This window comes from Monodelphis domestica, chromosome 2, assembly GCF_027887165.1.
Source record: "Monodelphis domestica isolate mMonDom1 chromosome 2, mMonDom1.pri, whole genome shotgun sequence".
Taxonomy (NCBI): Eukaryota; Metazoa; Chordata; class Mammalia; order Didelphimorphia; family Didelphidae; genus Monodelphis; species Monodelphis domestica.
In genome coordinates, this window is record NC_077228.1 from 118,528,844 (window position 1) to 118,556,203 (window position 27,360).

A 27,360-nucleotide genomic window follows, 5' to 3' on the forward strand; every position below is an offset into this window, starting at 1 on the left:
GGATGTTCACAATACAAATTCATATACATATTTTTCAAAGATTTTCTAGAAATGGGAAAGCAATAATATAGATTACTGATTGTTGAGATTTTGTTTTTTTTTTTAATAAAAATATGTGTTTCCCTCTCTTACATGTCTTGAGATTTAATTCATTAGTGTTCTCAAATTGGTGTCATCTTCAATTGGGCTAATTTTCATGCTTTTACCATTTTTATCTTTTTTAACATCATTTCTATTTCTTCATGTATGTAGCACAGCAGAAACTGTGATGTTAAGAGTCCAAATATAGTAGTTCCATCATCACTGATAGAGAAGAATTTGTAATAAGTCATGAAATTAGTACCAATCAGTATCTTTAATGAGTATCAAGAGAATAATCACTTCAGGGGCAGATTAAGTGGCTCAATAGATAGAGTACCAAGCCCAGAGATGGGAGGTCCTTGTTTCAAATGTGGCCTCAGACACTTTCTAACTGTGTGTCCCTGGCCAAGTCACTTAACCCCCAATGCCTAGCCCTTATCACTCTTCTGCCTGTATTAATTCTAAGATAGAGGGAAGGGTTAAAAAAATAATAACTAGTTCAAGGGTAACTAGATATATAATAATAATATATATTATATGATATAAATATATAAATAATATATAAACATAAAAAATAATATATAATAATAAAAAATGGTATTCAAGATCTATGATGAACAATAAATTATAAAAGTGTTAATTTGTTTAAAAGTCTCTAGTTTAAAAGAATAAGGCTCAACTTCAAACATGTGTAGAAAGGGCACTAGATTTGGAGTCAAAGGACCTGGGTTCAAATCCTGGATCTATCACTTTATTGCCTGTGTGACTGAACAAGTCATTTAGCCTTTTTTTTAGCCTCCAGGATGACTTCCAAAATCTCTTCCAGCTCTAATACTATGATATGTTATGATATTGTTGAGATATCACAGTTTCTGGAGGACAGGACATTGTCCTCTTGAACAATGCCATTTTAAATTAGCACAATGTAAGATATTAAATGTGTATTCTTGGATTAATGGGTTTGGGTCTGTGTGTGGAACAAATGGTGAGAAAAACTTTAAAAATCAGTTTGCTGAAGAAAAAATATTTTGTGGAGAAAAATAAAAGAAAAAAAAGAGGTTGCTGTTTATTCAGACCCATTCTGAAATGTTACCACATGTGATTTCCTTGCTTTGGGGAATTTCAGTTGAGAGCAATGCCCTTAAGTCAGCCTTTGCCACTTATTTCTTAGAGGGAAATTCCAATGATCTAGATTAAAGATCTCTTAGTTTATTGAATAGCCATTCCCCTCAGCAAATCACATGAAAGCTGGCAAAATTCATATTTAGATCTGACTTGCCAAATAAGTAGGGTGCCAAATAAAGCTCCTCAGAAGCAAATACTGACTTAGTCATGGTGGCTGTTATGACACTGCAACAGGAAAAAAAAAAGAGAGAAAATTAAAAAAAAACTAGCTATATTACCCAACCACATGTAGTAATCTGAAAATCTTATCCTAATTAATTTATTTTTAATATTTGTTTAAAATCTAACCCCAAAAGAGAGATGACAAAGTTTGGAACACTGGATGTGTGGAGGTAACATCAGGTTGATACCTAGTGGTAAGTCGATTTTGATAAATCTTTTTTTCAACTTTGCTACAAGGGAAAATTTACTGAGAAGAAGAAAAGGATGGAGGTTTAAAAATAATAAATGATATGAAAACAAAAGACATCAATTTAAAAAACACTGGGGGATACTCCTTACAATAAATATCTAAATTGATTTCAATTTTAGAAATCAGAGGCAGGCAGATTTTTGCTTAAAATAGACTCATTTTTTAAAGATAGGATGTCATTCTTTCAGGTTCAGTTATGGGTCATATTTCCTTTCCTATAACAAGTGAGGCTAATATCAAATTCTTAGTGTGTTCTACTGTTTTTTAACAAAAATAGTTACTTTAAAATATGGTTTTTAAAAGGAAAAACAAACATTCAGACAAAATGTTAACTTATATTTAATACTTCAGTAATTAATGCTTTAGTTATTGTGAGTACTCCATCAATTCTGACTATAATTCTCTATAAATTAGTAGATGATTGAGTTGCTATGGCTAAAATGTCTGTCACCATAAAACCAATTCAGTAACAACTTTGAACTGAACTTTGTTAAGAGAGTCCTTGGATAACAAACATCATCAAAACTGTCCTTGAAATTTTTCTAGCTTGTTAAGACCTACGAGACAATGCACTCTGCTCTCACCACTTTTGTGAACAAAGGGTCATGAAATTATTACAATGAGCCTAGAGAGTAGGACTTATTAAGGATTATAATTTGTGGGGAATTACAAAAGCATCTTGCAACACAAAATAAGCTGGTATTAGAGTATTCGCATGGAAAGATTAACAGCTGAAAATGAAAGTTATAAGAGAAACATAAGGAATGAATATTCCCATAGATCAGAATTTGATGATTACAGAAATCTATTTTACAAAGTGTTTATTTACTTTTAAGGAACAAATTCCTATATTCAACTATTACTAGCTTATTGCCAAATTAGCCTGCCATAACAGTTCTAAGAGAATAACACTAAAATGTATAAAAGCACAAAATGAAATGAAATATCAGGTACAGCACTGATTCAATGGATATACAAAGGAGGAGCCTGGAAAACATCATGAGATGCTTAGTTACACGTAAAAGTTAGTATTTCTCCAACTACCAAAAAAAAATTCTCCACCTAATATGAGGAATTCATAACTTAAAGCAGAGAAAAATTTCTGGTTTGTGATATAGTTTAATTAAGAGAAATGTATATCAAAACTATTGAATAATAACTTCCCTTTAAGATAAGGAATATTGGGTGACAAATTTTAAGAGTATGTGTGATAAGCTATCAGTGCATAATTAAAATGCTAACAATTCATAAATCTCCACAAATAAAACTGAATGATTGCTTGGTCAAAAGTGCACAAAAGGTACCATTCCCCTATGGGAATTTGGGGGACAGGGTCCAAGTTTCATACTATTTTGTTTCACCTCAAGCACCTAGTACAATGTTGTAAACACATTTTTCAATAACCAAAAAGAGATAAATAGAACCATAAGAATATAGGAATATGCTTGTGAACACAGAATAAAATCCGTATCACCATGCAACAAATAAAAGCTTCTTTTATTCCTCTCAAAATATTAGTTCCCTTTGACAGAAAAATAAAAGTAAAATTTAAAAATGAGTACTGTCATTCTCTTGAATTTTCCAATAGGAAAATCCTATAGCTCTCCTAGGAAACTAGGTGGAAAAGTGGATAGAACTACAGAAGATCCAAGTTCAAATCCATTATTAGTTGTGTGACCATGGGCAAGTCACTTAACCCTGTCTGCTTCAATTTCCTCATCTGTAAAATGAACTAGAGGAAGAAATGGTAAACTACTCAAGGATCTTTGCCAAGAAAACCCTAACTCGAGTCACCAAAGTTGGATTCAACTGAACAATAATAGCTCTCCCATAAATTAAAAAAAAAAATCTATCATACCTAACACCCTAGCATCTCCACCTGCTGGGGTTCCATTTTCTTGTTGTGCTACAAGTTCATTCAGAATAATCTGTGTTGCCCCAAGTCTTGGCAAGGTGACATGTGTGAGGAATGGCAAATTATTTTTCTTGGCGAATGCCTGACTTGTTTCTCGTCTCTTCCTGAGGAAGCCACCTTCTGGAAACAGAACAATCCACTTCCGATCTCGGCTCCTGTAATAATGTTTGAGGTGTTTCTTGAGAAGAACAAGCTGCTGGTCTCGATGAGACTTTCCCTGGAGTGTACAGACACACACAAGGAGAATAAAGTAGATATCTTTTAAATAGCTATTTAAAAAAAAGCAAAAGTAATTAAGTTCAACTTAGTTTGAAGTTAAAAAGAAATAGCCAACCCTATCCCCCTCTCTCCTCATCTCCAAAGGAAAATAGATACAAAAGATTAACATTGGGAGTTTGCAGAAAATCATATTTCACTATTTTTTGATTCAGATAAGATTTTCCATACAAACTCTTTTTAAAATTCTAGTTCATTTTTTTGCTAGGAGTTCCCAAGGATAACTTTATTTTTAGTTCTCATGAAAGGAAATTTTATCTCTAATTCAAGACAGATAATCTACTTTTCCTAGCCATTTTGTTACAAAAAGTTCACAGATAATTTCCTTATAATTCTTAGTTTCTATCTAACCAAAATCAAGTCAACAATCAGTGGATGTCACAATGGACAGAAAACCTGGAGTTAGGAAGATCTGAATTTGAATCTTGCCTCAGACACTTACTAGGTATTTGACCCTGATCAAGTCACTTGGGGGAAAATAATAGCACCCATCTCCCAGGTATGTTATAAAGCTCAAATGAGATAATGTTTGTAAAACATTTTGCAAAGCTTAAAACAATATGTTGAAATAGAGTAAAACAAAATACCTGATCAATTGGTAAAAGCAGGCTTAAAGAATGTACTTTCCCAGGCTGTAACAACAGATGGTCAGGGGAACTAGGGGATGCCCCCTCAAAGACAGGATGAACCAGGAGCGGGATAAGATATACAAAGGAAGGTCCATCCTCCCAATTTATGGTACATCTGGCCTCTGTCCAAGAAGACTTGATTTCCCTGGTCAGTCTGCCCCAGGCCACATTTCACTTTTTTTTTTTTTAACTTAAAGCCATATATCCTTCATTAGCTTTGTATGAGCTCATTTTACCTTTTCACCTCTCTCACGTATGTAACCTATAAAAACTGTCTGTAACTTTGCCTCAACATGGCTTTCACTAGGAAGGCTGCCCTGGTCAGTTAGTTACATATTATTAATCAATAAGATTAATAAACAAATATTGGTTCTATTAAATGAACTTCTGGGTGTCTGGACTTGCTTTATGAAGTATACCACTTCAATATAAATGTTAACTTTTATTATTACATATTATAAACATTGTAAAGCTTAAGATATTCTAAAAAGGGACTAAAATCAAAAGGCAACAAAGAACTATCATCTCTTGAGCTTTCTGCTTCTGTCTACTTAATAAAGTCATTCCTTAAACCCTAAACTCTACTTTCTTTGGGGTGGCCTTTAATTTCCCCTCAAACTTTCATACCAAAAAAAGAACTTTTATTATGTCTACTTTGGTTTTGGTAAGGCTGTTGATATTTGAGCTTTCTCCAAATTGCTTAGCCCAACTCTCAGGTCCAAGTGTGAGAATCTGGGTCTTAGAACAGAATATTTGTTCTCTATAATCATCTCCTACCCTCCGTTTTGAATCTCTCATGCTTCATTCCTCAGTGTAGACTCCTTGACCAAGAGCCTAGCCTAATTCTCCTCCTTTCCTACCTCTTGGCTCCCAAGCAAGAAAGATACTTTGCTCTCTGGCCTCCCACATTATCATCTTCAAATAAGACCAATCTCCTTTTGGGCACCTGAGTGCTCTGGCCCCTGGACATTCTCTTTCTTGTTCTCTATCTCATCTACTCCCTTCTTCTGATTGAGAAAAACTCATTTTAGATGGTAGAAGCTGGCTCTACCTTGATGATTATATACTGGGCCTTGAGGCTTCAGGACCACGACAGCCTCCACAACTCCCTGAAATTGTCGAGCATATGATGAAGCTTTTATCAATTGAAGTTCCATTTAACTCTAATCCTATTGCACCTTCCTAGAGCCCTCCTCATTGGCTGTGCTCATGAGAGAGAGATTCACATTCAGGATTCATGAAGACTAGATACTGATCCCTGCTCTCTCAGAACTTAACTTTTCTCACTCTGCCATATATGCCCCTTTCTTCTCTTTCCAGAATAGTGATCAATTAGAATTCAGATTGAATATTTTTACACACTAATACATTAAAAACATTCTTCCCACCCATAGGAATAATATCTGGAACAATCCCAAGTGATAAAACATAAGAAAACACATGAAAAGATTGTATTTTTTAATATTTTTACACACTAATACATTAAAAACATTCTTCCCACCCATAGGAATAATATCTGGAACAATTCCCTCAAGTGATAAAACATAAGAAAACACATGAAAAGATTGTATCTGGCCTTCTAAGTTATCATCCTTCAATAGGCTCAATCTTCTTTCAGAAATCTTAATGCTCTGGACTCTGGAAGTTCTCTTTTTTGTCCTCAACCTTATCTACTCCCTTTCTTACTGAACAAGAAAAATTACCCTAGATAAAGTAATCCTCATGCTTTGGTTTTGTAAAGGTTACTGTGATGATGAAATCAGTTAACATGTGAGGCACTTTGCAAACCTTAAAACACTACAGAAATGTAGGTTATTATTAGAATTATTTTAGAGTATACTGTTTAGCTTTCATTGTTCATTGCAAACTATTAATTTTTTTAAATCCATGTTGTAATCTATTCTAAATAATGGTAACAGGAAAAAGAATACCTAAGAGAAAACAATAATAATTTAGCTAGAAAACTTGATGTGTGTGTGTGTGTGTGTGTGTGTGTGTGTGTGTATTCCAACATAGTAGATACCAATTACTTTCAGTAACCTGATTTACTATAACATCTCATTTACCTAGCACTGTTGGGGGACTAAGGGATTTTGAATAGGTAAAATGTCCAGATAATTGAAATCTAGTCCTTTAATTAAAGCAATTAAGTGTTTTTTATATTTTACCCATTTGTGGTGGAAACATCCCTAAAATGTCCCTATGTTTTAGTTAAATATATTTAACAAAATTGTAATTATGATAAGCAATTACTGTATTGTGGGCAACAATATGCTTAAAATTTATTGAGACGTATTTTGTTGAATTCCCCAAATAATGGCATTGTGTTATTCTAGTTGGTGGTTCAGTTAAAAACTGACTACTACCTGTTCCTTTTCAATGATTCCTTCAGGAGATATTTTCCACAAGATAATCTGAGTGCTTTTAAGTAAAAATGTTATGAAGAATAGTTGCTAAGAGTACTTCAAACTTTACTTTGGTTAGACTTTATAATAGTGATAATTTGCTTAAAACCCGTTATCTATACTGCTGCCTTTACAATAAGTGATTCCAGAGGTCTCTGTCCTCACAGCTGTTGTCACGTCTATTCCTTCTTTCACAGCTGCCTATATTTTCTAATTAGGCAGGGAATCTGGTGGTCCTTATCCTACTAATAACAACCACTAACTCCTCACCTTGGACTCTTACGTTTTACAAAGTACTTGCCAAGGTCTATCATTTGCTTTTCTGCTCTCTGATTATAACTGCAAGCTAGAATAAAAAGTAGTAAATTAAGTCTGAAAGCTGAAATTTTTATCTTTCCATGCCCAGCATGTAACAAAGAATCTGGGACACATATTAGACATGTAACAAATGCTTCTTGACTGATATGCCCTGAGCCTGAGAATGAAGTGAGTATCCTTACTTTGGGACAGCTCTTTTTGTTGGGCCTGAAGATTCCTATTTATTCATTTACAGATTTTTACAGAAGATAAGAGGTTGCTGGATAATATACTATCAACATGATAAATTTCACTTGCCCTTTCAAGTCAACCACTTATAAGAAAATGAAACATTTTACCAGTAGCATACCCTAGGGAATCTTACACTTGAGCTTCAGAGGTTAAAGTGATGGTGGCTACCTCTGTCTCTGTGATCCTTGACTGGCAGGAGGAGGCAAAAGTTGGCTGTTTCTTATTCACAAGGATTAAAATTGTCTTGGGAACACAGAGAATCAATAGTGAAGCTTCCCGAGACTCATAAACTGCTAGGCACCTACTATAACGCCTACATTTAGTGCTAATATAATTACACAGCAATTCATTGATCAATTAGTGGCAGAGCAAAACAAACAAAAAAAAAAAACTCTATTACTTACCTGTCTTATAAAGAAATCTCCATGAATTAGAGAAACAATACCAAAGTTTGTATACTTAAATATGTGATCCATCAACCACATCATCTGAGCAACAACCTGAAATGTTTGGAAAAGGAAAGTGATTAAGTCTTGGGTAAATTGAACTTGACTTTACAAGTAAGTGGTTCAGTCTGGGGGGAAAGCACCTCAGGCTGTATCCATAAGACCTCTTTTGAGCACTTTTCAAGCTGACTCTAATCTACTTTTCCAGGTTTATTAATTATTCTCCTTCATATACTCTACAATCCAGCCAAACAGCCTTGCTGTTTCTCCAATACAAGACATTCCACCTTTTGTACAGGATTTCATCCAAACCTATAATGCATTCCCTCCTCACTTCCACCTTGTTTAAAAAAAAAAAAGAAACCTAGTTCCTTGAAAGTTGGTTCATGACTCTCTGCCTACTGCTTGAATATTTCATACAGTTATGTGTAAATATTGGCTTCCCCAATAGAGTGCATGTTCCTGAAGAGCAGGGACAGTTTTTGTTTTTGTATTCCCAGTGCTTGGCAGAGTCCCTGGCAAATGGTAGGTACTTAAAAATCCTTTCAGGTTAAATGACTGATTATAAGACTAATGCTAGTTCTAGAGATAAAAAAGATTTATTTATACATCTGGGACTTATGGCCCCTGAAGTCCAGATTTTCTGCATAGTTCTTTGTTCATAATAAATAGCCACTCAAAACAAAAGGTTTTGTTTTTTTTTAATTGAATTTGTAGTCCCAAATGTAAAATTGGACTTGAACTCTGGACTTCAATCCCCACAATTCCTTGCTCCACTTCCCCAGAATGCTTTGTAATCTCACCTGGGCCAAGATTGAGAAGGTATTTAACCTGATTGCAAAAGCTTTTAGGTCTCTTTTTTGGACTTCCGTTTTGGAGCAGAGGCGTCTCTTCTATGATGTGAGGTTATTTTGTCTAGGCCTCTGGCCTAGGCACATGTTTCTTACTTGTATATTCTTTAATCCTTAATCCTTAATAAACCTCTAAAAAATATAATACTCCTTGCAGAGAAAAACTAATTTCTACCTGCCTCAGTCTCCCCAATATTCCTAAATTTTAATCTTTACAGTTTTGGCGACCACTAGATTGGATGAGAACTTCTCAAATTTTTTAGCCTAAATAATGATTTTTTTAAAGCCATGGTTCTCCAAGATGCTCTTTAGAAAACCATCTTGATCAGCTCCTGCCTGCCCTCTCAGGCTCCTGCTTCTGCTCCTGGCCTCTCACCTGATGCCCGAGCTGCACTCCGGCTCCCGGCCCGACCCACCCCGGCAGTCTGTCTCTCACTCATCTGGCATCTGACCCAGACAGCTCATCACCTCAGCCTCAGACCCCCAGACCCAGACCCAGGAGCGTGACCCCAGCCGGCTCATCACCCAGATCCTTGGAGCAGATTGCTGAGGACTCATTGTGACCAGCTATTAACAGTATTGGCCACGTGGACGGAGGGGAGAGAAGAGAGGGAAAGGAGACCGGGTAATTTTCCCTTAGGCTAAGCCTCCACGTGGATGGGGGTATTGGCCACAGGGGGATCAGAGCAGGGGAGAGAGAAAAGGGAGAGGAGAAGAAACAGATTTTTCAAACAGAAACTTAATAGCAATGGGCTGTTTAAAAGGATACCTTTTGACTGTTCTGGTAATTTCATTGATTTCACCTGGGTGCCAGAAGAAAGATTCAGCCCAAAGATTCAACTTTGGGGAGTCAAATGGGTGGCTCAGGGCACTGAGAGCATGGTCCTGGGTTAAAATCTGGCCTCAGATACTTCCCAGCTATGGGGCCCTGGATGGGTCCCTTGAAACCCATTGCCTAGCTCTTACTACTCTGCCTTCGGACAATAGACATTTACTTAAATGGATAAACACAACTAAGGAACTTTAAAGACTAAAGGCTATATTCTAAAGCATTTCAGACTCCAATGGTTTATAAAAATCTCTGTATTCTATTACATTTTTTGTTATGGTTTAACTTTGTGATTTTAAGTTCATATATTACTGGATTCAATATTATTCTGCTTGAACTGAAGGTTGATTGAATTTATTTTGAATGTACTGAGTTTTTAAAATTCTGTTGTTTTTCCCCTATAACTATTGAACAAATATTATTGTGAATAAGCCCATATATGAAAAAACAGCTTTTTTCTATTTTGCTGAGGATAGATGGACTTCAGAACTGGTTATAATGGTATTAACAACCTTAGAAAATTTAATGTGCTAAACACCTCAAATGATTTGATTTTAAGGGTTTTTTAAATATTATTTTTGGAATTTTTTTTAACAATCTGGTTATTCTTGCCTGCCTCTACCACGAGGTAAGGCCAATTGTAGCTGAAGTGAAATTCATTTTATAACCCCCAACCTTCCCACATGTGAATGGAAGTTGGGCAGTTATTCTCAGGGCATTTGTATCCCTAAAAGCCTCCAAAAGGAGCACCCCTTTATTTATACTCTTCAGCTCACTACTTTACTTGCACCAGAATGATATCTAGATTTCTTGATTATGTTCTAAACCCAAGATGAGTTTTACCTTGTTTAAATATATATATATATATATATACATATATATATATATATATGTTTATTACCAAGGTTGAAAGATTGCTATATTTGTAAAAATTGTGACAAATGTCCATCAATTCATAGGTTTTAAAAATGTCATACAGCAACTTATGTGAAATATGAAAGTGTGTTTGTTTGCTATTGTAATTAATTGGGCTATTGAGAATTTTGGGGATTTTGGTAACTATATATTTGTACTACTGTATTTTTAAAAAATGAAAAATTGTTAACCTTGTTCAATTCATTTGCCTTCTACTCACAGTGGAGCATGGCCAGATATTAAGAGGAAATGGATCTCATTTTTTGTGAGAAATGTGTCTTGCCAATTGATTCATATACCTCAGCCATGAATCCCTAAGTGATCCCAGTTTTTTAATCACCCTCTTAATGGGGGGAATGTAAAAAAAAATTATTATTTAAATTGCAAAGTTTAAATTCCTTTTGAGAAGAAGGTTAGGTAAAGAAGATGCTACCTCTCTGAATCCAGAACTGAACTGTTGGAGAAGCCACCATGAAGAAGCCTCCAGACCACAAGTGCACCAAAATGAACTTTGGGTGTGGTTGATTGAACATTTATTTGTATGTATACTTTCATGCCAAAGGGGACTGCCCCCTAACTGGCTTTCTGTCAATGCATCCAGCAATTATTGGTTTTGTTTGTTTGTTTTTTTCTCTTATCCTCAAATTACTGTAATCTTTAAATTGATTATGTTTTTATGATCCTTTGGGGAAGGACTTCTTCCCAGAGGATCAAATGGGGGAATGTAAAATTGGACTTGAACTCTGGACTTCAATCCCCATAATTCCTTGCTCCACTTCCCCAGAATGCTTTGTAATCTCACCTGGGCCAAGATTGAGAAGGTATTTAACCTGATTGCAAAAGCTTTTAGGTCTCTTTTTTGGACTTCCGTTTTGGAGCAGAGGCGTCTCTTCTTTGATGTGAGGTTATTTTGTCTAGGCCTCTGGCCTAGGCACATGTTTCTTACTTGTATATTCTTTAATCCTTAATCCTTAATAAACCTCTAAAAAATATAATACTCCTTGCAGAGAAAAACTAATTTCTACCTGCCTCAGTCTCCCCAATATTCCTAAATTTTAATCTTTACACTACTCTTACTGTTCCAATCAAGAAATAATTTGCTTCTTTGAGACTGAAACTGCCCCAATTTTATGGACCTCAAGATAGTCTATTCTAAAAATGACAATAGTAAAATAATGCTTAGCAAATCAATATTTTAAAACAAAAATAATATCTGTGTTTATATAAACTCCATAAAATAATAAAGGGACAAGTCTAAGTGCACAGTACTATGGAATTGTAAAATGTATTAGTTCAGGCAGTTAGGAGCAAAGACCAATGGCAAAAATCATGTATGAGCTTGTGAAATAGAATTCTGTTTGTAAATTTTATTATTTAGAATAATCAAATAGTACCTTAAAAGCCCTATTTCATCAACCTTAAGTGCCAACTTAGAAAAAAAAATTTACTTTCTTGGGGCACTGGAAGAATATGAAATTCTAATATAGTATCGATCATTGATATTGCATAATAATTATTAAGATGGAAATTTAAGGTAAAGGAGTGAATTGAAAATAAAACATAGAAAGAAATTAATAAATTTACTAATTGATCTCTCCTGCTGAAGTAATGAACTGTTCATGGTCTGACTTAGTGAGTAAGGATTATAAACCTAATCCAGAATGCAGAGCAATTTTATTTTTGCTTCTGATAAGAAAAAATTATCCAGTCTCACCTTCTAAATAATTGTTTTAAAAATTCATTCATTGCCTCAAACAGTATTTGCTTTCACAGCAAAGTTCACAATAGTAAATTTAAAATTCTTTTAATTTTTAATGGTCAACAATAGCTTGTAATTAAATTACATTGGGGAGTACTGAGCTAAATTTATAAACTCCTATTTTGTTTCCCTTCTGAAAAGACATTCCCAAATATTTTACAAGGAATTTTGTCAACATTCTTCAAGCTAATTGTTTATAACCAAATTCAGTCCATGAGTAGGCAATTTCAAATGGAATACTCTGCCTAGTTATTTGGATTTGTATTGAAATGTGAACCACAAAGTGGTCCATCTGAAGCTGTTTCAAGGGGAATATTAACAAAGTAATAGTTCCTTACAATTCAGCTATCACAATCAAGAGAATTCATCTTCAACAATCTTCTTCTATCTCTGTCACAGAGCTTCAGGTAGCTATTCCCATAATCTTGATAGTTTTTTTAAGGTTTAAAAAATATTTCTAATTACTTTTTCTTGGGAAAAAAAAAGAAAACCCTTATCTTCCATCTTCCAAGGCAGAAGAGTGCTATGGGTTAGGCAATGGGGATTAAGTGATTTGTCCAGGGCTATGCAGCTAAGAAGTGTCCAAGGCCAAATTTGAACCCAGAACCTCCCCTGAGACAACTAGTTGCCTCCCTAAAATTATTTTCAAGCATGGTTTTAAATGCAGTTTTACAAAAAGCAGACAAAAAAACTTATTTTGCAGTGAAACTATTTTATAAGAACTTAACCATCAGGAAGTAAAGAAAGAATGTAAGGAAAGAAACAAATAAAAGGTATCTTTTTTTTTACCATTAGTAAAGCCTGGAGATAAGAGGATGTGACTATTTAACATGTACCCCAATTTTAGCTTTAGTGTTTTTAAAATATTGAAGTCATTTAACTAAAACAATCTTTTAACTACTTCAATGGCTCAGTAACTTTAGCACAGTGGGTACTATCTCTCATCCTCTTCTGACTCTTCTATAAATACACCACCACCATTCAACATGCTGGGAGCCTTCAGTATGTTCTTTCGATAAGGTATAGATAACTATGATTATAAACACATGAGTCATTCATTGGTTAATACTCACTCTCTACATTACCAGCCATCTCTTTGTGGTCATATATTTCTCTGATGATATCCATTATGCCACTTCCGTACAATTCCTTTTTTAGGCTATAGCCTGTTTATTCCCCCCATGAACCTTCCCATTCATTGCCTTTTGTGGGATCCTCAGTTTCAACACTTCAAAGATAATGGTATTAGGTGACTGTTAGCCATACATCATCACCTGCAGAATACTACTGTTAAAAAGGTGAGCCTTTGTTTTGAAAAAAATAGCTTAACATAATTTTTAAAACTATGTCATTTCAAAAGAAAGTTTAGCTCACTTTTCTATTTTTCAATTCTGGGCTCAGTTCAATGGTCATTGTCTCCTGCTGATGTCTGTCCAAGATATGTGATGGACCAGTTCTGTGGTTTGTTCACTGAAACACATATCATAAACTAGGAAAATAATGCATTTTTTTTACCCACATGATTTTCTTACTTAGATAATAATGCTGAACTCTTGAGTAATTATAGATGTCATTTAGACACTCTGCAATGTTCTAAAATCAGCACAATGTCATATCTAAGTAGAAGAACTATGCTGCTAGTCAACTCCAGGAGGGAAGAGAGAAGAGAGGAAGGAGACAATATGAATCATGTAATCTTGGAAAACTTGTATGTAAATTTCTCACTGGAATACAATAAAGAAGAAATAAAAAAAATAGCAGAGCAAAGAGATCCCCCTATCTATAGGAAATCCTCTTTAATTTAGACTCTGTACTTAATGTCCTTTAGGACAGTTGCAAACACCTTTGATGAGCATATATTCCCGTCATTTATACCTCAGTTGATATCTGTAATCAAAAGACTGAAGAAAGTTATTTTCATTGTTAGTATAACCTAAGGAATCTTGTCTGATTTTAACGTGCTTGGGAGGCATATTGTTAGGTTTCTTAATTTTTAAAAAAATTCAACCAAAAATAAGCCCAGTAAGATCTTGTGTTCTCGAAACAATTAATTGACATTGAGATATTGTCTTTTTTAGCATTTCATTTGCAAAAGACTACCTGTTCTCTTTTAATATCACTTGTCAAGAATATTCTAAATGCATATGGGAGATTATTCCCCGAATAAGTTTGTAGAGGTAGGAAAGAGGGAATATGATGTTACTTATTATTAATATCTTCTCTGTTGCTTGGGAGGGTTTTTTATCGGAGATGTTTTCTGTTTTTTTTTCCTCATTTTTTGTTCTTCTCTCCTCTTTTTACTTACAAGGAGTTTTCAGTTTTTCAATGATTTGAAAATGGTTTCACCTCCAGCATGGATATGCTTTGTGTATTTCTCTTCTAGTTGAGCTGCTCATCCCATCTTTGTTATCTCTGTGCCATTTGCACTTCCTCATGCAATTAATTATATGTAGGACTGTGACACTGAATCCAGATGTGGTAGCTTCACTGTCCTTAAAAGTGAAGAGTTTATTGAAAATTTCTACAACAAAGATACTTATAGGTCTTTTCCATTCTCTTTTTGTTGCCCTCTTTTCAGTTTCCTCACTAAGTATTTTTAATATAACTTCCGATAATTTTCTTTAAACTGATTTTTGTTTTTCAATGAAACAATGCAGCTCATAATATTCTACCATCTTCTAAGATTTGGCTGCTATCTCTCTCCACTTGACAAAGATATCTAAGAGATCAACTATTTTCAGTATATAAGATGTTTTGTTTTCATATCAATTGCTTTAAATCAGTTAAACTTCTGCAGGAAATAATTATTATTGTCAACCTTTGCTTTTCCATTCATTTCCCATTTGGGCAAATTAAAAGGTTGCTTAAATAAGTCAGGTCAGAATTGTTTTCATTCTATGTCATCTTTTTTTTCCCATTTTTTATTCTTTTTCAGTTTTGCATTTTTCTGTAATAAATCATTCATCTCTGACTATACACAGATAGCTGAATCAGCAATGATTTCCCATATCAATAAACTCCTTTCCCATTGGTTAAAACAATCAGTTTCATTATCTGTTATGTTATCTGGTGTTTCTTTCCTGAGTAAAGTATTAGTAACAAAATATGCCTAAGGCTTCTACATAGCTATAAGTCTTTTCTTCACTTTGTGTTCCATAACCATTCTACAGAACAACACTTACACCTTCCTTTTAACTAATAATTTAAACAAACAAAACCCCCAGAGATTTAGATAAATAGATGCAGTTAAGTGGTCAGCAAACTGGACAAAGAAACCAGCTTCCTTCAAGGTTTAGCCCAAATCTCATTTTCTCCCAGAAGTCTTTGCTGGCTTCCCTCACTCCTCTGACAACCTCCTCCTACCCCTCTAGATTAACTTCTCTTTACAATGAAAAGCTCTTGTATATATGCACATTGCCATCCCAATTAGATTCTGAGCTCTTTGAGGGCAGGGACAATTATTTTTGCCCTTTTTTGAATGCCCAGTGGTTAACACAATAACTGGCACATTTGGCAAAACCCTGCTGAAACTACTATAAAGGTCTCTTGTCATTTCAAGGGATGGCATTAATAATCAAAAAGCTGTTTAAAATAAGCTCTGGCCTATGCCCTCTAATTCCTTTCACTTTTTGAATCAAAGTATTATAGAGTTGTCAGTCAAGTCCTATTGGTGATCTCAAAGTTATAGAACTGTACTATGATTCAATTTCTTAATTAAACACCTAATAATGTCATCAGACACGAAAAACTCTAAAACCAATGATGAACTCAATTACTGACTATCCATTTTCTCCCTTTGAAATTAAAGGTAGTAATTTAACAATGAGATGGACTCCAAGAGTTATTATTACTAAAAACAAAATTCCAAGTTTCATGGTGTCAAATATTATATACAAATTCATATGAATAAATCAAACCCCAATTTACTGATCAAGTAAAAAGTTAAAGAAAATAAATTCAACTACTTTCTCAGCAAAAATTAATACTTCCCTTAGAGTAGATATTTATGTGCTTATTTTTTGAAATAAAGATTATGACATCACTTGAATATTTCACTAATCACACTTTTTAGATGAAGATAATCCATTCTTCCTGTTTTCAAGTTAAATGATTGTAGGGGAGTTTACACAATAATGTTGTATATAACTTAAGAAAATGCTCCTATATAAAAGAATTAATCTGGAAGAAATTACTTGAATCTTTCTATAGAAAATTTTATCTTTTCTAGAATGGTTGAGTATTCTGTTAAAACTAATACACTAGTTTGTACTTACCATATATGCTACAAGCATTAATCGCTTTAAAAGATTGAGAATGCAATTATAAATATTGAATATAATCTAATCATTTCTTGATGTTTCTGAAAACATTTTCAAATCTTTCTTGCAATGGCTCCAGGAAATAATCACTAATGTTAAATTATCATACTTCTAAGTATGACAATTCTAAGTCAACAAGAACCCCCAAAACAGAAAAAAAAAATTAAAATTCAAAGCCATGTATTAAATAGACAGGTAATAGTTATTCCAATTCCAAGTGTGCATCAACAATCCATGACAATCTCTCACATTTCAGTGAATTGATTTCTAAATAGATATCTTTTCAGAAACTATTCCATAATGCAAGTAACAGTCAATATACATTTTCATAGCAATTATATACAAGGCTCCTATCCTCATGAAGCTTATATAATCTAATAGGAAAGGTATACTATATATAACAAAAGTTAAAATGCTCTAAACAAAGGAAAAATTACTGTGTTAAAGTTGGGATAACTTGAGAAAAAGAGGGAGACAGTGATGGGATTTTAACAAGTAGATAGCATAAACCATGAAGAAGACACAAAAAGGGGAACGTGTGAGTTATATTTGGAAGATATAAAATAACCCATTTTAATCTGAACATAACATACATAAAAGGAAGTGGAGAGAAATGAGTCTGAAAATTTAAGCTGGGGTCAGATTATAGAGTCCCTTGAATGATAATAATAATAGTAATAGTAAGAATATATTCATATAATGCTTTCAGGTTTAAAAAATACTTTCATTACAATAGCTGAACAAAATAATATATGTGTATCTCCCCATTTAGAGATGGAGAAAATCTGAAGCTAAGGAATCTGGACTTTTTAAGCAATAATGAGACCACCCAAAGCTTTTAAAATGAACAGTGATAGAGTTCTACATTAAAAAAAATAATTAATTGGTTGGTGGTTTATGGAATAAATTTGTGAAAGGGAAACTACCAGCTAGAATGCAGAATTGTACAATGGAAAGAATGAAAGTCTCAGTACTTCATCAATAAAACCAGTATAATAATAAAACAACTGGAAGGGGATACGAAGGTATTCAGAAGTTCTAAGTCTGGATGTCTAAAACAAATGGTTTCACTAAAAGACCTAAATAAATCAGGCTTTTGAATGAAGACAAATCCAGTTTGGGCTATGTGGTGTTTGAGGTATCAGAAGGACATCTGCTCAGAGATATCTAGAATGGAGCTGAAAATACAAGTTTAGGGCTTAAGAGAAAGATCTCTAGGGCTGAATAAAGAGATATGGAATTTCTGCATAGAGAAAAAGTATATATTCTAAGACTCAAAGTTTTAAGTGTACTCTTTTGATTTTATTTCATTGTCTATAATGATAGACTGGTTATTCTAAATCAGATTAGGTATATAAAATTTATGTAAATTTAGCTATAATTATTAGTATTTAAGGTATACAATCAGGGCTTCTAATTCACCATATTGTCTTCAGAATTTTGAATTTCTATTGACAGTACAACTTTCTTGGTACATTCTCTTCTAATAACTCTGGATTGAAAGCTAAGAATCTTCTATAGAATGAGGAAGTTGAACAAGATAACCACTAAGGTCCCTTCTAGGTCTAAATCTATGATTTTACTGTTCTTACTCTCCCTTAACCACTTCTTATAACAAATCTGACCATTTATAATAAATCTGACCTGTTGACTCATTTTAATTTCTCTCACATCTTTTGCTTCCTCCCATTTCTATTGCTACCATTATGGCTTAGGCTCTTAGCATCTCAAATATTTGCACATCCTTTTTCTTAAATATTACATTTTTCTCTCAATTAGTTTTTCAATTCACCTTTACTCTCAACATTTCTTGACCAGACTGCAAACTTTTTAAATCTGAGAAAAGAGCAATATTTTAAATTCACAGCAACTAATATTCTAAATTCAAATTCTTAGCAAATCTAGTCACATACTTGAAATAAGAGTAATTTCTGTCTGATCCCTTTAATAAAAAGGCAAACAAGAAAATGAACAGGGTCTCATCATTTACAATATAGCAAATTAATTAGTGTTTCTATTGTCTTTTATAACCTAAAGATAACCTACCATTCCTTTGTCCTGTAGGCACATCATTAATGTGCACACATCTCCTGTTGCTTGATGGTTCACCAACATCATAGCTTCATCTTCTGAAATTGCTTTAATATCTTCACCCCACTCCATTACTGTAAGAATAAAAAGTTTCAAAGCTTTCATTTGAAGATTCTATGTTCCTAAAAATCTTTAAGAAAGTATGCATGTGATACAACTTAAAAATTATGGTCTATCACTTTATTATAAAGAGTATAAAACAGATTTTTAAAAAAAATTTCCTACAAAATTAGAAAACTGACATTAACATTTTTAAAAGCCTAGAATGGTGTTGACACACATGCCCTGGGGCCACAGAGGGGGCATTTTGCATGTCCCACCCCCCTCTGGTCAGTCCAATGGGAGCACTTCCTCCTTCCCCTATCTGGGATAATGCAGGGGCTCACAGGCAGCTTGGAAGTGCAATTTGGGTACATGATCTCTAAAAAGTTCACCAACGTTGGCCTAGATTATACATACGAAAAAGTCTTTTACCAAAAATAGAGGCACATATAAAATCAACTATTTTAATCTTAATGTAATTATCTCATTTCATGTAAATTTATTGTCTAGAACTTTGAACAGAATTAATATGATAAAGTACTGTTTGTTTTTAATAAACCTTTTTTTTAAAATAAACTTTCTGTCTTAGAACTAATACAAAGTATCAGTTCCAATGCAAAAGAGTGATAAGGGGTAAGCAATGGGGGTGAAGTGATTTGCCCAGAGAAATACAGCTAGGAAGTGTCAAAGGCCAAATTTGAACCCAAGGCCTTCCAACTCCACAGGCTTGGCTCTCTATCCATTAAGCCACCTAGATATCCCCATTTTTTAATTTTTAAAACCTGAACTAATGTATAACATATATTAAGTAACTGCTTTTACTGGCAAAATATATTATGACTTAATACTACTGAATCCCATTTAAAATATACATACAAAATTTTCAAGGTTACCAAATTCCAAGGGCAATGACAAGGAATGACATAGCCCTGATCAACATCTTTACCTCCTTTTCCCAAAAAATTTTCAACTAAGCCTCTTGGGAATATCTTCAGTTTGATGATGAAAGTTATCAATTTTAAAAAATCTTACTTTAATAACAGTTCTGCTAAATCATAAAGCAAGGAATAGCTACTTTACTATATAACTAACAGGCAAATTTCAAACTGTACATCTACTTTTCTTCTAAAGTCAAGGATGAACAGAAATATGAAGAGAAGAAAATTGAGTGACAAGTTTGATTTATAAAAATTCTTCCTTCAAAGCCCAATTCAGATTTCACTTCTTATGTGGAGATTAATAGCTAGAATTAGAATGAACCAGCTATCCATTACAGTCATATGGTACATAGTTTTGCTTTGTATTGTTAGTTAATTTTTAGATATACAGATATCTTCTCAATATTTCCTTATATTCCTCAAAGTAATATGCATAAAGTCTCTCATTTTTTATTTAAAAAAATTAAATTTATGCTAACCTTCAAAATTTCCTTAAGTTTAAAAGGATAAAATAAGTAAAGTTGTAGAAGGTTTTCCAACACTCCAATCAAGAATATATAACAGTATTAACAGAAAACAACAAGCATTAAATAAATACAAAAGTGAGCATAATTTTATGGCATAAAGCAAAAAATACAAGGCTGATGTCTCTTTACAGTGTTAAAAGACTTAGTTTTATGTTTTATTTTTCAAATGTACAAAGTCACAAATTCCTCTCTCAAATCAAAGAAGAAAGTCACTTAACTTGTTCAGGAAAATGTCTCCCCAAATGGTTTTCCTGGCTCAGAATAGTTACACAAGTTCACAGTTCCACTACCAGTAAATTAACATACTTGCTTTCCCACAGCTTCTCTAGCATTTGTCATTTTCCTTTCTTTTTTTTTTGCCAACTTTCCCAATCTGATAGGTATAAGAACTTCAAAGTTGCTTCATGTGTATTTCTCTTTAATGATTAGTGAGTTGGTAGATTATTTCAAATAGCTATTGATAGCTTGGATTTCTTCCTCTGAAACTGCCTATTTGTTTCCTTTGATCATTTATTAATTTAGGGAATGGCTCTTATTCTTATAATTTATATAAAAAAATACTGAAAATTCTCTAGCACTGTCTCAAATTTATTAATCTCCAAAATGTCTACAATGCAATAGCAATATAACATACAAATATGAAGTAAAATGTTTTACACTTTCAGATGCCTGACCAAAAAAAAAAAGTATTAGGAACCAAACATTTGAAAATTTTAAATAAAAATCTGCATAATTTAGCTTCTGTCTTACAGTATACAGTATTGGTTCTAAGACAGACAGAAGATAAGGGTATTTTTTAATAGAAAAAATAAATAATAAAATACAAAATACGAAATCCTTGGTTTTTCAAGTACAAGAAAACTGACATAACATTTCTTGGTATTGGATAACTTAAATAATACAATTAATCTACTTTTATTCAATTATTTGCCTCTGATATGTACAAACTGAGTGACCTTGAAAAAAATCACTCCATGCCCCCCCCCCCCCCAAGCAATTCTCTAAACCATGAAATCACTGATGAGTTGGCTGATTCCCTCCAGAAACACTCACACACATACAATAATGAAATCATAGACCTGGACATACCAACTTCAGTACTCTTCTCTCACCCAACCACTACCATGCCCATCAAGCAAAAGTTACTTTTAGAACCAAAGATAATTTTTCAAATGTTAAAGTTAGTGGTTTTATTTACTAAAATGAAAATGTACCAAAGATATGCATATCACAAAATAATTTGTAGGAAGATAATAAAGCATTATGCAAAGGGGTGAACTAAATTTAAATTAATTTTACTGTCTATTCTTTTTATAAAAAGTTGATCTATTAAATATTAACCCCTAAAGGAGTGATTAAAATTAAGCATTCTTATTTCTAAGTTGTATAAAACTTATTTAGTTTCTTTAGAAGTCTTACAAAGGCCCTAAAGTCCCATTTGCTTAATGATCTCTATCTAATGATAGAGCTAATGATTGTTAGCAAAAGGCCTGGCCAACCCTTCTAAGCTAGCAGCAAAAAGCTGTAGTGTAGCATGCTAGGGGGAAGAAAGGAGGAAGGAAGGAAGATTTATGTACTGTAATATACTGTACTTTCTCAATAAACTAAAAACAGGTTAGGCTTAGATTGTGTGTTTGCTCTTCATAATTTCAGGTAGGTTCTTTCATGGTTATAAAAAACTTAACCAGCTTGTCATTTCTTATGGCATGTTAGTATTCTATCATAATCATATGCCACAACTTCTTTAGCCATTTCCCAATTGCTAGGCATCCTCTCAATGTCCAGTTCTTTGCCAACACAAAGAGAGATGCTATAAATATTATAGAACATACAGGTTTAAAAAAAAAAACAAAGGTTCTTTTTCTTTTTCCCTGATCACCTTGGGAAATAAACCTAATAGTGGCATTATTAGATCTAAAGGCATAAATTCAGCATAATTCTAGATTGCATTCCAAAATGGTTGGATCATCATAGTTCCATATACATAGTATCAGTGTCCCCATTTTTCTACATCCCCTCCAACGTTTGTCATTTTGCCCTTTTATCATTTTAGCTAATCTGATAGATGTGAGATGATATTTCTGAGTTGTTTTATTTTGCATTTCTCTATTCAGTAATAATTTAGGGCATTTTTTCATATGACTATGTATAGCTTTGACTTCTTAATCCAAAAACTAGCTATTCATATCTTTTGACTATTTATCACTGGGGAAGTGCTTCATATTCTTTTTGAAAAACCCTTATCTTCCAACATAGAACCAATACTATGTTGTGGTTCTAAGGTAGAAGAGCCATAATGGAGTTTTAAGTGACTTGTCCAAAGTAACCCAGCTAGAAAGTATCTGACAGTGCATTTGAACCCAGAACTTTCCACCTCTAAGCCTGACTCTCAATCCACTAGCTGTCCCCATATTATTAATACATTTAACAAAGTTCTCTATATATTTGGGATATGAAACCTCTACCAGAGAAACTATCTATAAAACTTTCCCCTGTTTTTTGCTTTCCTTCTAATCTTAGGCACTAGTTTTATTTGTATAAAACATTGTTAATTTAATGTAATTAAAATTATCAATTTCACATTTCACAATGCTTTCTATGCCTTGTTTATTCATAATTTTCCTATCCATAAATCTAATAGGCGATAAGTTTCCTATTCTTCTTATTTGCTTATAGCTCCCTTTTGTGTCTAGGTCATTTATACATTCTGATCTTATCTTGGTAAAAAGTGTAAAATATTGGTCTATATGTAGTTTCTGCTAGATTTTTCCAGTTTTCCTAACAATTTTTATCACAAAGTGAATTCTTATCCCCAAAGAGAGGATCTTTACTTTGTCAAACACAAGGTTTATATAATCTTTTACTACTGCTTATTGTACATCTGTGCTGTTTCATTGATCTACTTTTCTATTTCTTAGTCAGTATCAGATAATTTTGATAATTACTGCTTTATGAAACAGTTTAAAATCTGGTGCTGCTAGATCTTTCTTTACTTTTTTTTTCATTAGTCCCTTTGATATTCTTGACCTTTTGTTCTTCCAAATGAATTTTGTTATTTTTCTAGTTCAATAAAATATTTTTATAAATAAATAAAATAAATAATAAATTATTTTATGAATATTAAATGTGAGTTATAAATATTAATAGATAAATCTTATTTCATATGTTCTAGAAATAATTTATTTGTTTTATTTATAATGTACATTTATTATATAATATATAATGACATAATATGTAATTTATATTGTAATTTCTATCTTATAAATAATATATAACAATTATATATCACAATATACTATTAAAATAAATATTAGTATAAATGAATGAATGAATAAATAAAGTAATTTAATTCAGATGGCATCAAATAAGTAGGTTAGTTTAGGTAGGATTACTATTTTAATTAGATTGGCTCTGTCACCCCATGAACAATTAATATTTCTCCAATTAGCCCAAATTTGTTTTTAATTTTTAAATATTTTGTAATTATGTTCATGTAGTTCCTGATATTTTTGGCAGGTATACTCCTAGATAGTTTATTCTACCTATCGTTATTTTCAATGGGTTATCTCTTCTTACAGGACCTTGTTGGTGACATATAATATATAGACATGCTGATAGTTTGTAGATTTACTTTATATCCTGATACTTTGCTAAAATTACTGACTGACTGTTTCAATTAATTTTTTAGTTGAATCTCTAGGATTTACTATATATATATATACACTATGAAAAGTGATAGTTGTATCATGGTTTTGCCCATTCTGATTCCTTCCATTTTTTTTCTTCTCTAGCATTATTATTAAATAATATGGGTAGGTCCTGGGCTTCCCTGTTTCACTCCTAATCTTATGGGGAAGTCTTCTACGGTATCCCTGTAAAAGATAACTTTTGCTGATGGTTTTAAGTATATGCTTCTTTGCTTCTTATTATTTTAAGGAAAAATCCATTTATACCTATGCTTTCAAATGTTTTTAATAAGAATAAGTGTATTTTGTCAAAAGCTTTTTCTATATCCATTGAAGTAATCATATAAAGTAATCAACTTTTGTTGTTGATATAATCAATTGTTAATAATTTTCCTTATATTAAATCTTCCTTTGATACCTATCATAAAACCTCTTTGGTCATAATATGTAATCTTTATGCTATATTATAGTCTTCTGGCTAATATTTTATTTGGAATTTATTTGTATTAATGAAATATATCTATAACCTTGTTGGAGAACCCATGGCTGGCAAGCCTGCCGGTGGGGGCTGCTTTCCTTCCACCTTTCATGCACCTAAGTACATTTCTCATATAACCCTCCTCTCTGCCTAGCAGCCCAGTGTCTAAGTGGGGTGGTGGGGCATGGGGGTGGGTTCACAAGTTCAAGAGGTTTGCAGTTTGGGCACCTGGTCTCTAAAAGGTTCATTATCTGGTACATAATTTTCTTGCTCTGTTTTTGCTCTTTCTACTTTAGGTATCAACACTCTGTTTTATAAACAGAGTTTGGCAAGACTCTTTTGCCAATTATTCTAAACAATTTATCTGCTATTGGAATTAGATGATCTTTCAATGTTTGGTAGAATTCATTTGTGAATTCATGTAGTCCCAATGTTTTTTTCTTAGGAAGTTCATTTATAGTCTATTTTATCTCTTTTTTCTAAAATAGGTTTGTTTAGATATCCTATTAGTCTAAGCAGTATGTATCTTTCATTTCACTTAAATTGTTAAATTAATTGGCATGTAATTGGGCAAAATATCTCCTAATTTCTTTGATTTTATCTTCATTAGTGGTAAATTCATACTTTTTTCTTTTTATTTTAATTGTTAAAAAAAAAATAACCTGTACCTTCCATCTTGGAATCAATACTCTGTATTGGTTCTAAGGCAGAAGAGCAATAAGGGCTAGGAGATGGGGGTTAAGTGACTTGCGCAGGGTCATGCAGCTAGGAAGTGTCTGAGGTCAGATTTGAACCTAGGACTTCCTGTCTCTATGCTTGGCTCTCAATCCACTAAGCCATCTAGCTGTTTCCTAACTTTTTACTTTTGATGCTAGTGATTTGTTCTCCTTAAAAAGAGAGAGAGAGATTTCTTCTTTCTTTTAAATCTTATTAACCAATGGTTTATCTGTTTTGGGATTTTTTTCTTTCATAAAACTAACTCAAATTTTTATTAATTTAAAGGGTTTTTTTTTTACATTCAATTGTATGTTAATCTCATCTTTAATTTTTAGGATTTCCAATTTGGTATTTAATTGGGGATTTTTAGTTTGGTCTTTTTCTATTTTTTTTAATTGCATACTCAATTCATTGATTTGCTCTTTCTCTATTTTATTAAGCATTTAGAGATATACAATTTCCTCTCTTACTTTTGCTGCTTTCCACAGATTTTTGTATATTGTCTCATTATTATCCTTTTCTTTCATAAATTATTTATTCTTTTTACAACTTGTTCTTTATCCCAATCTTTAAGATTAAATTATTTGGTTTCCAATTTTCTTTTCCCCTAAGTCCTTATTAAATATAATTTTATTGCATCATGATTTGAAAAGGATGCATTTAATAATTCTGCTTTTCTGCATTTAACTATATAGTTAGATATATTGTTTTTTGTTAATAATATGATGGGGTTTTTTGTAAAAGATACCACATACTGCTAAGGAAAAGGTATATTCCTTTTCCATTTCCATTCAGTTCTCTACAGATATCTATTATATCTAGTTTATCTAAGATTCTAATTCCCTCTTTGATTTCATTTATTTTTGGTGAACTTTATCTAGTTCTAAGAGTGAAAGGTTAAAGTCCCCCACTATTATAGTTTTGTTATCTATTTCCACCAGTAACTCTTTTAGCTTTTCCTTTAAAAATTTGGATGTTATAATATTTAGTATATATACACTTAGTATTGATATGCTTCATTATCAGTAGCTTTTAACTTCATGTAGTTTCCCTGTTCATTTGGTTTAATTAGATCTGTTTTAGTTTTAATTGTCTGAGACCATTATTACTATTACTGATTTTTCTGTCAGATGCAGCATAATATATTCTACTCCAGACTTCTATTTTTGCTGTATGTTCTCATTTTTAAATGTGTTTCTTGTAAGCAACATGTTTTTGGGTTTTGGTTTTTGTTCCATTGCACTGTTTGTTTTATAGGTAAATCAATCCCATTCACATTCAAATTTATAATTACTAGTTGCATATTTCTCTCCATTCTATTTTTTCTTTCTGTTTTTCTTGACTCCCTTTTTATCCTATTTCTCCTCAGCTCTCTAATACATACTCCTTCTAAAAGTCCATCCCTTATGTTGACTTTGAATGATCACACTAATACAAATATTAATGATATGGAAATGGGTTTTGAACAATAATACATGTAAAACCCAGTGAAGTTACTTGGGAGATGGGAAGGAGGGAGGGAGGGAAAGAACATGAATCATGTAACCATGGAAAAATATTCTAAATAACTAATGAATAAAAATTTTAAATATTAAAAAATTAAAATAAAGATTCATTTCTTATTTTCTTCCCCCACCCTTTTAGTTTTAAATCAAGCTACCATTTTAAGGTTCCTTCCCTTGTCGGCTCCTCTTACCACTCAACTTTTTAATCTATTCACCCTTCTCTAAAGGAACCCTCCTTTATCCCTTTCATCTTAACCCATTTCTTAATATGAACTTTCTCTAATATTGCTTCCTTTATCCACTTCCCTTCCTATAAATATGAATGTCTTCTAATGTTCTCTTCCTAATCTTATCCCCTTGCCATATTTTCTCTCAATCTATATAGTGGCTGATCAGGAAAAGACTGCAGGGACTAGGCACACTGACCAGACACCATATCAAGCTACAGCTGCAGAAGAGCAGGAGAGAACACATATGGGCCCTTTCTTATCTTTGTCTTCTAGTTCTAAAACTTCAGAGCAATTTTCATTAATAATTTCTTAAAATAGTGTTTAGACTGTTTTTTGATCATAACTTTCATGCAGTCCAAGATTCTCATATTAACTCCTCTCAATCTGTTTTTCAGGTCATCTGCTTTTGAAATAAGATGTTTCATATTCTCTTCTATTTTTAAATTTTGTTTTATTATGAAAGTCACTTGCTACCCTTGCCTAATGTTTATTTTTTAGTTATTTTCTTTGTTGAGTTTTTGGATCTCTTTTTCCAATTTTTTGGTTTTATTACATTACTTTTATTTTTCTTTTCT

The 27,360-nt window shown here is 32.7% G+C and overlaps 1 protein-coding gene across 4 annotated transcripts in view; it reads right to left on the reverse strand.

Annotated features, from left to right (window-relative positions):
- LPGAT1 (lysophosphatidylglycerol acyltransferase 1) overlaps positions 1-27,360 on the reverse strand; it is a 110,724-nt gene that overhangs the window by 35,671 nt on the left and 47,693 nt on the right. For all 4 annotated transcript variants that reach the window (XM_056815891.1, XM_056815894.1, XM_056815893.1 and 1 more), the window contains exons 4-6: positions 18,618-18,736; positions 7,857-7,952; positions 3,537-3,810 (exon numbers count right to left, since the gene is read on the reverse strand). In XM_056815891.1, the coding sequence (XP_056671869.1) occupies positions 3,537-3,810; positions 7,857-7,952; positions 18,618-18,736 (489 nt within the window). The remainder of the gene's footprint in view (positions 1-3,536; positions 3,811-7,856; positions 7,953-18,617; positions 18,737-27,360) is intronic.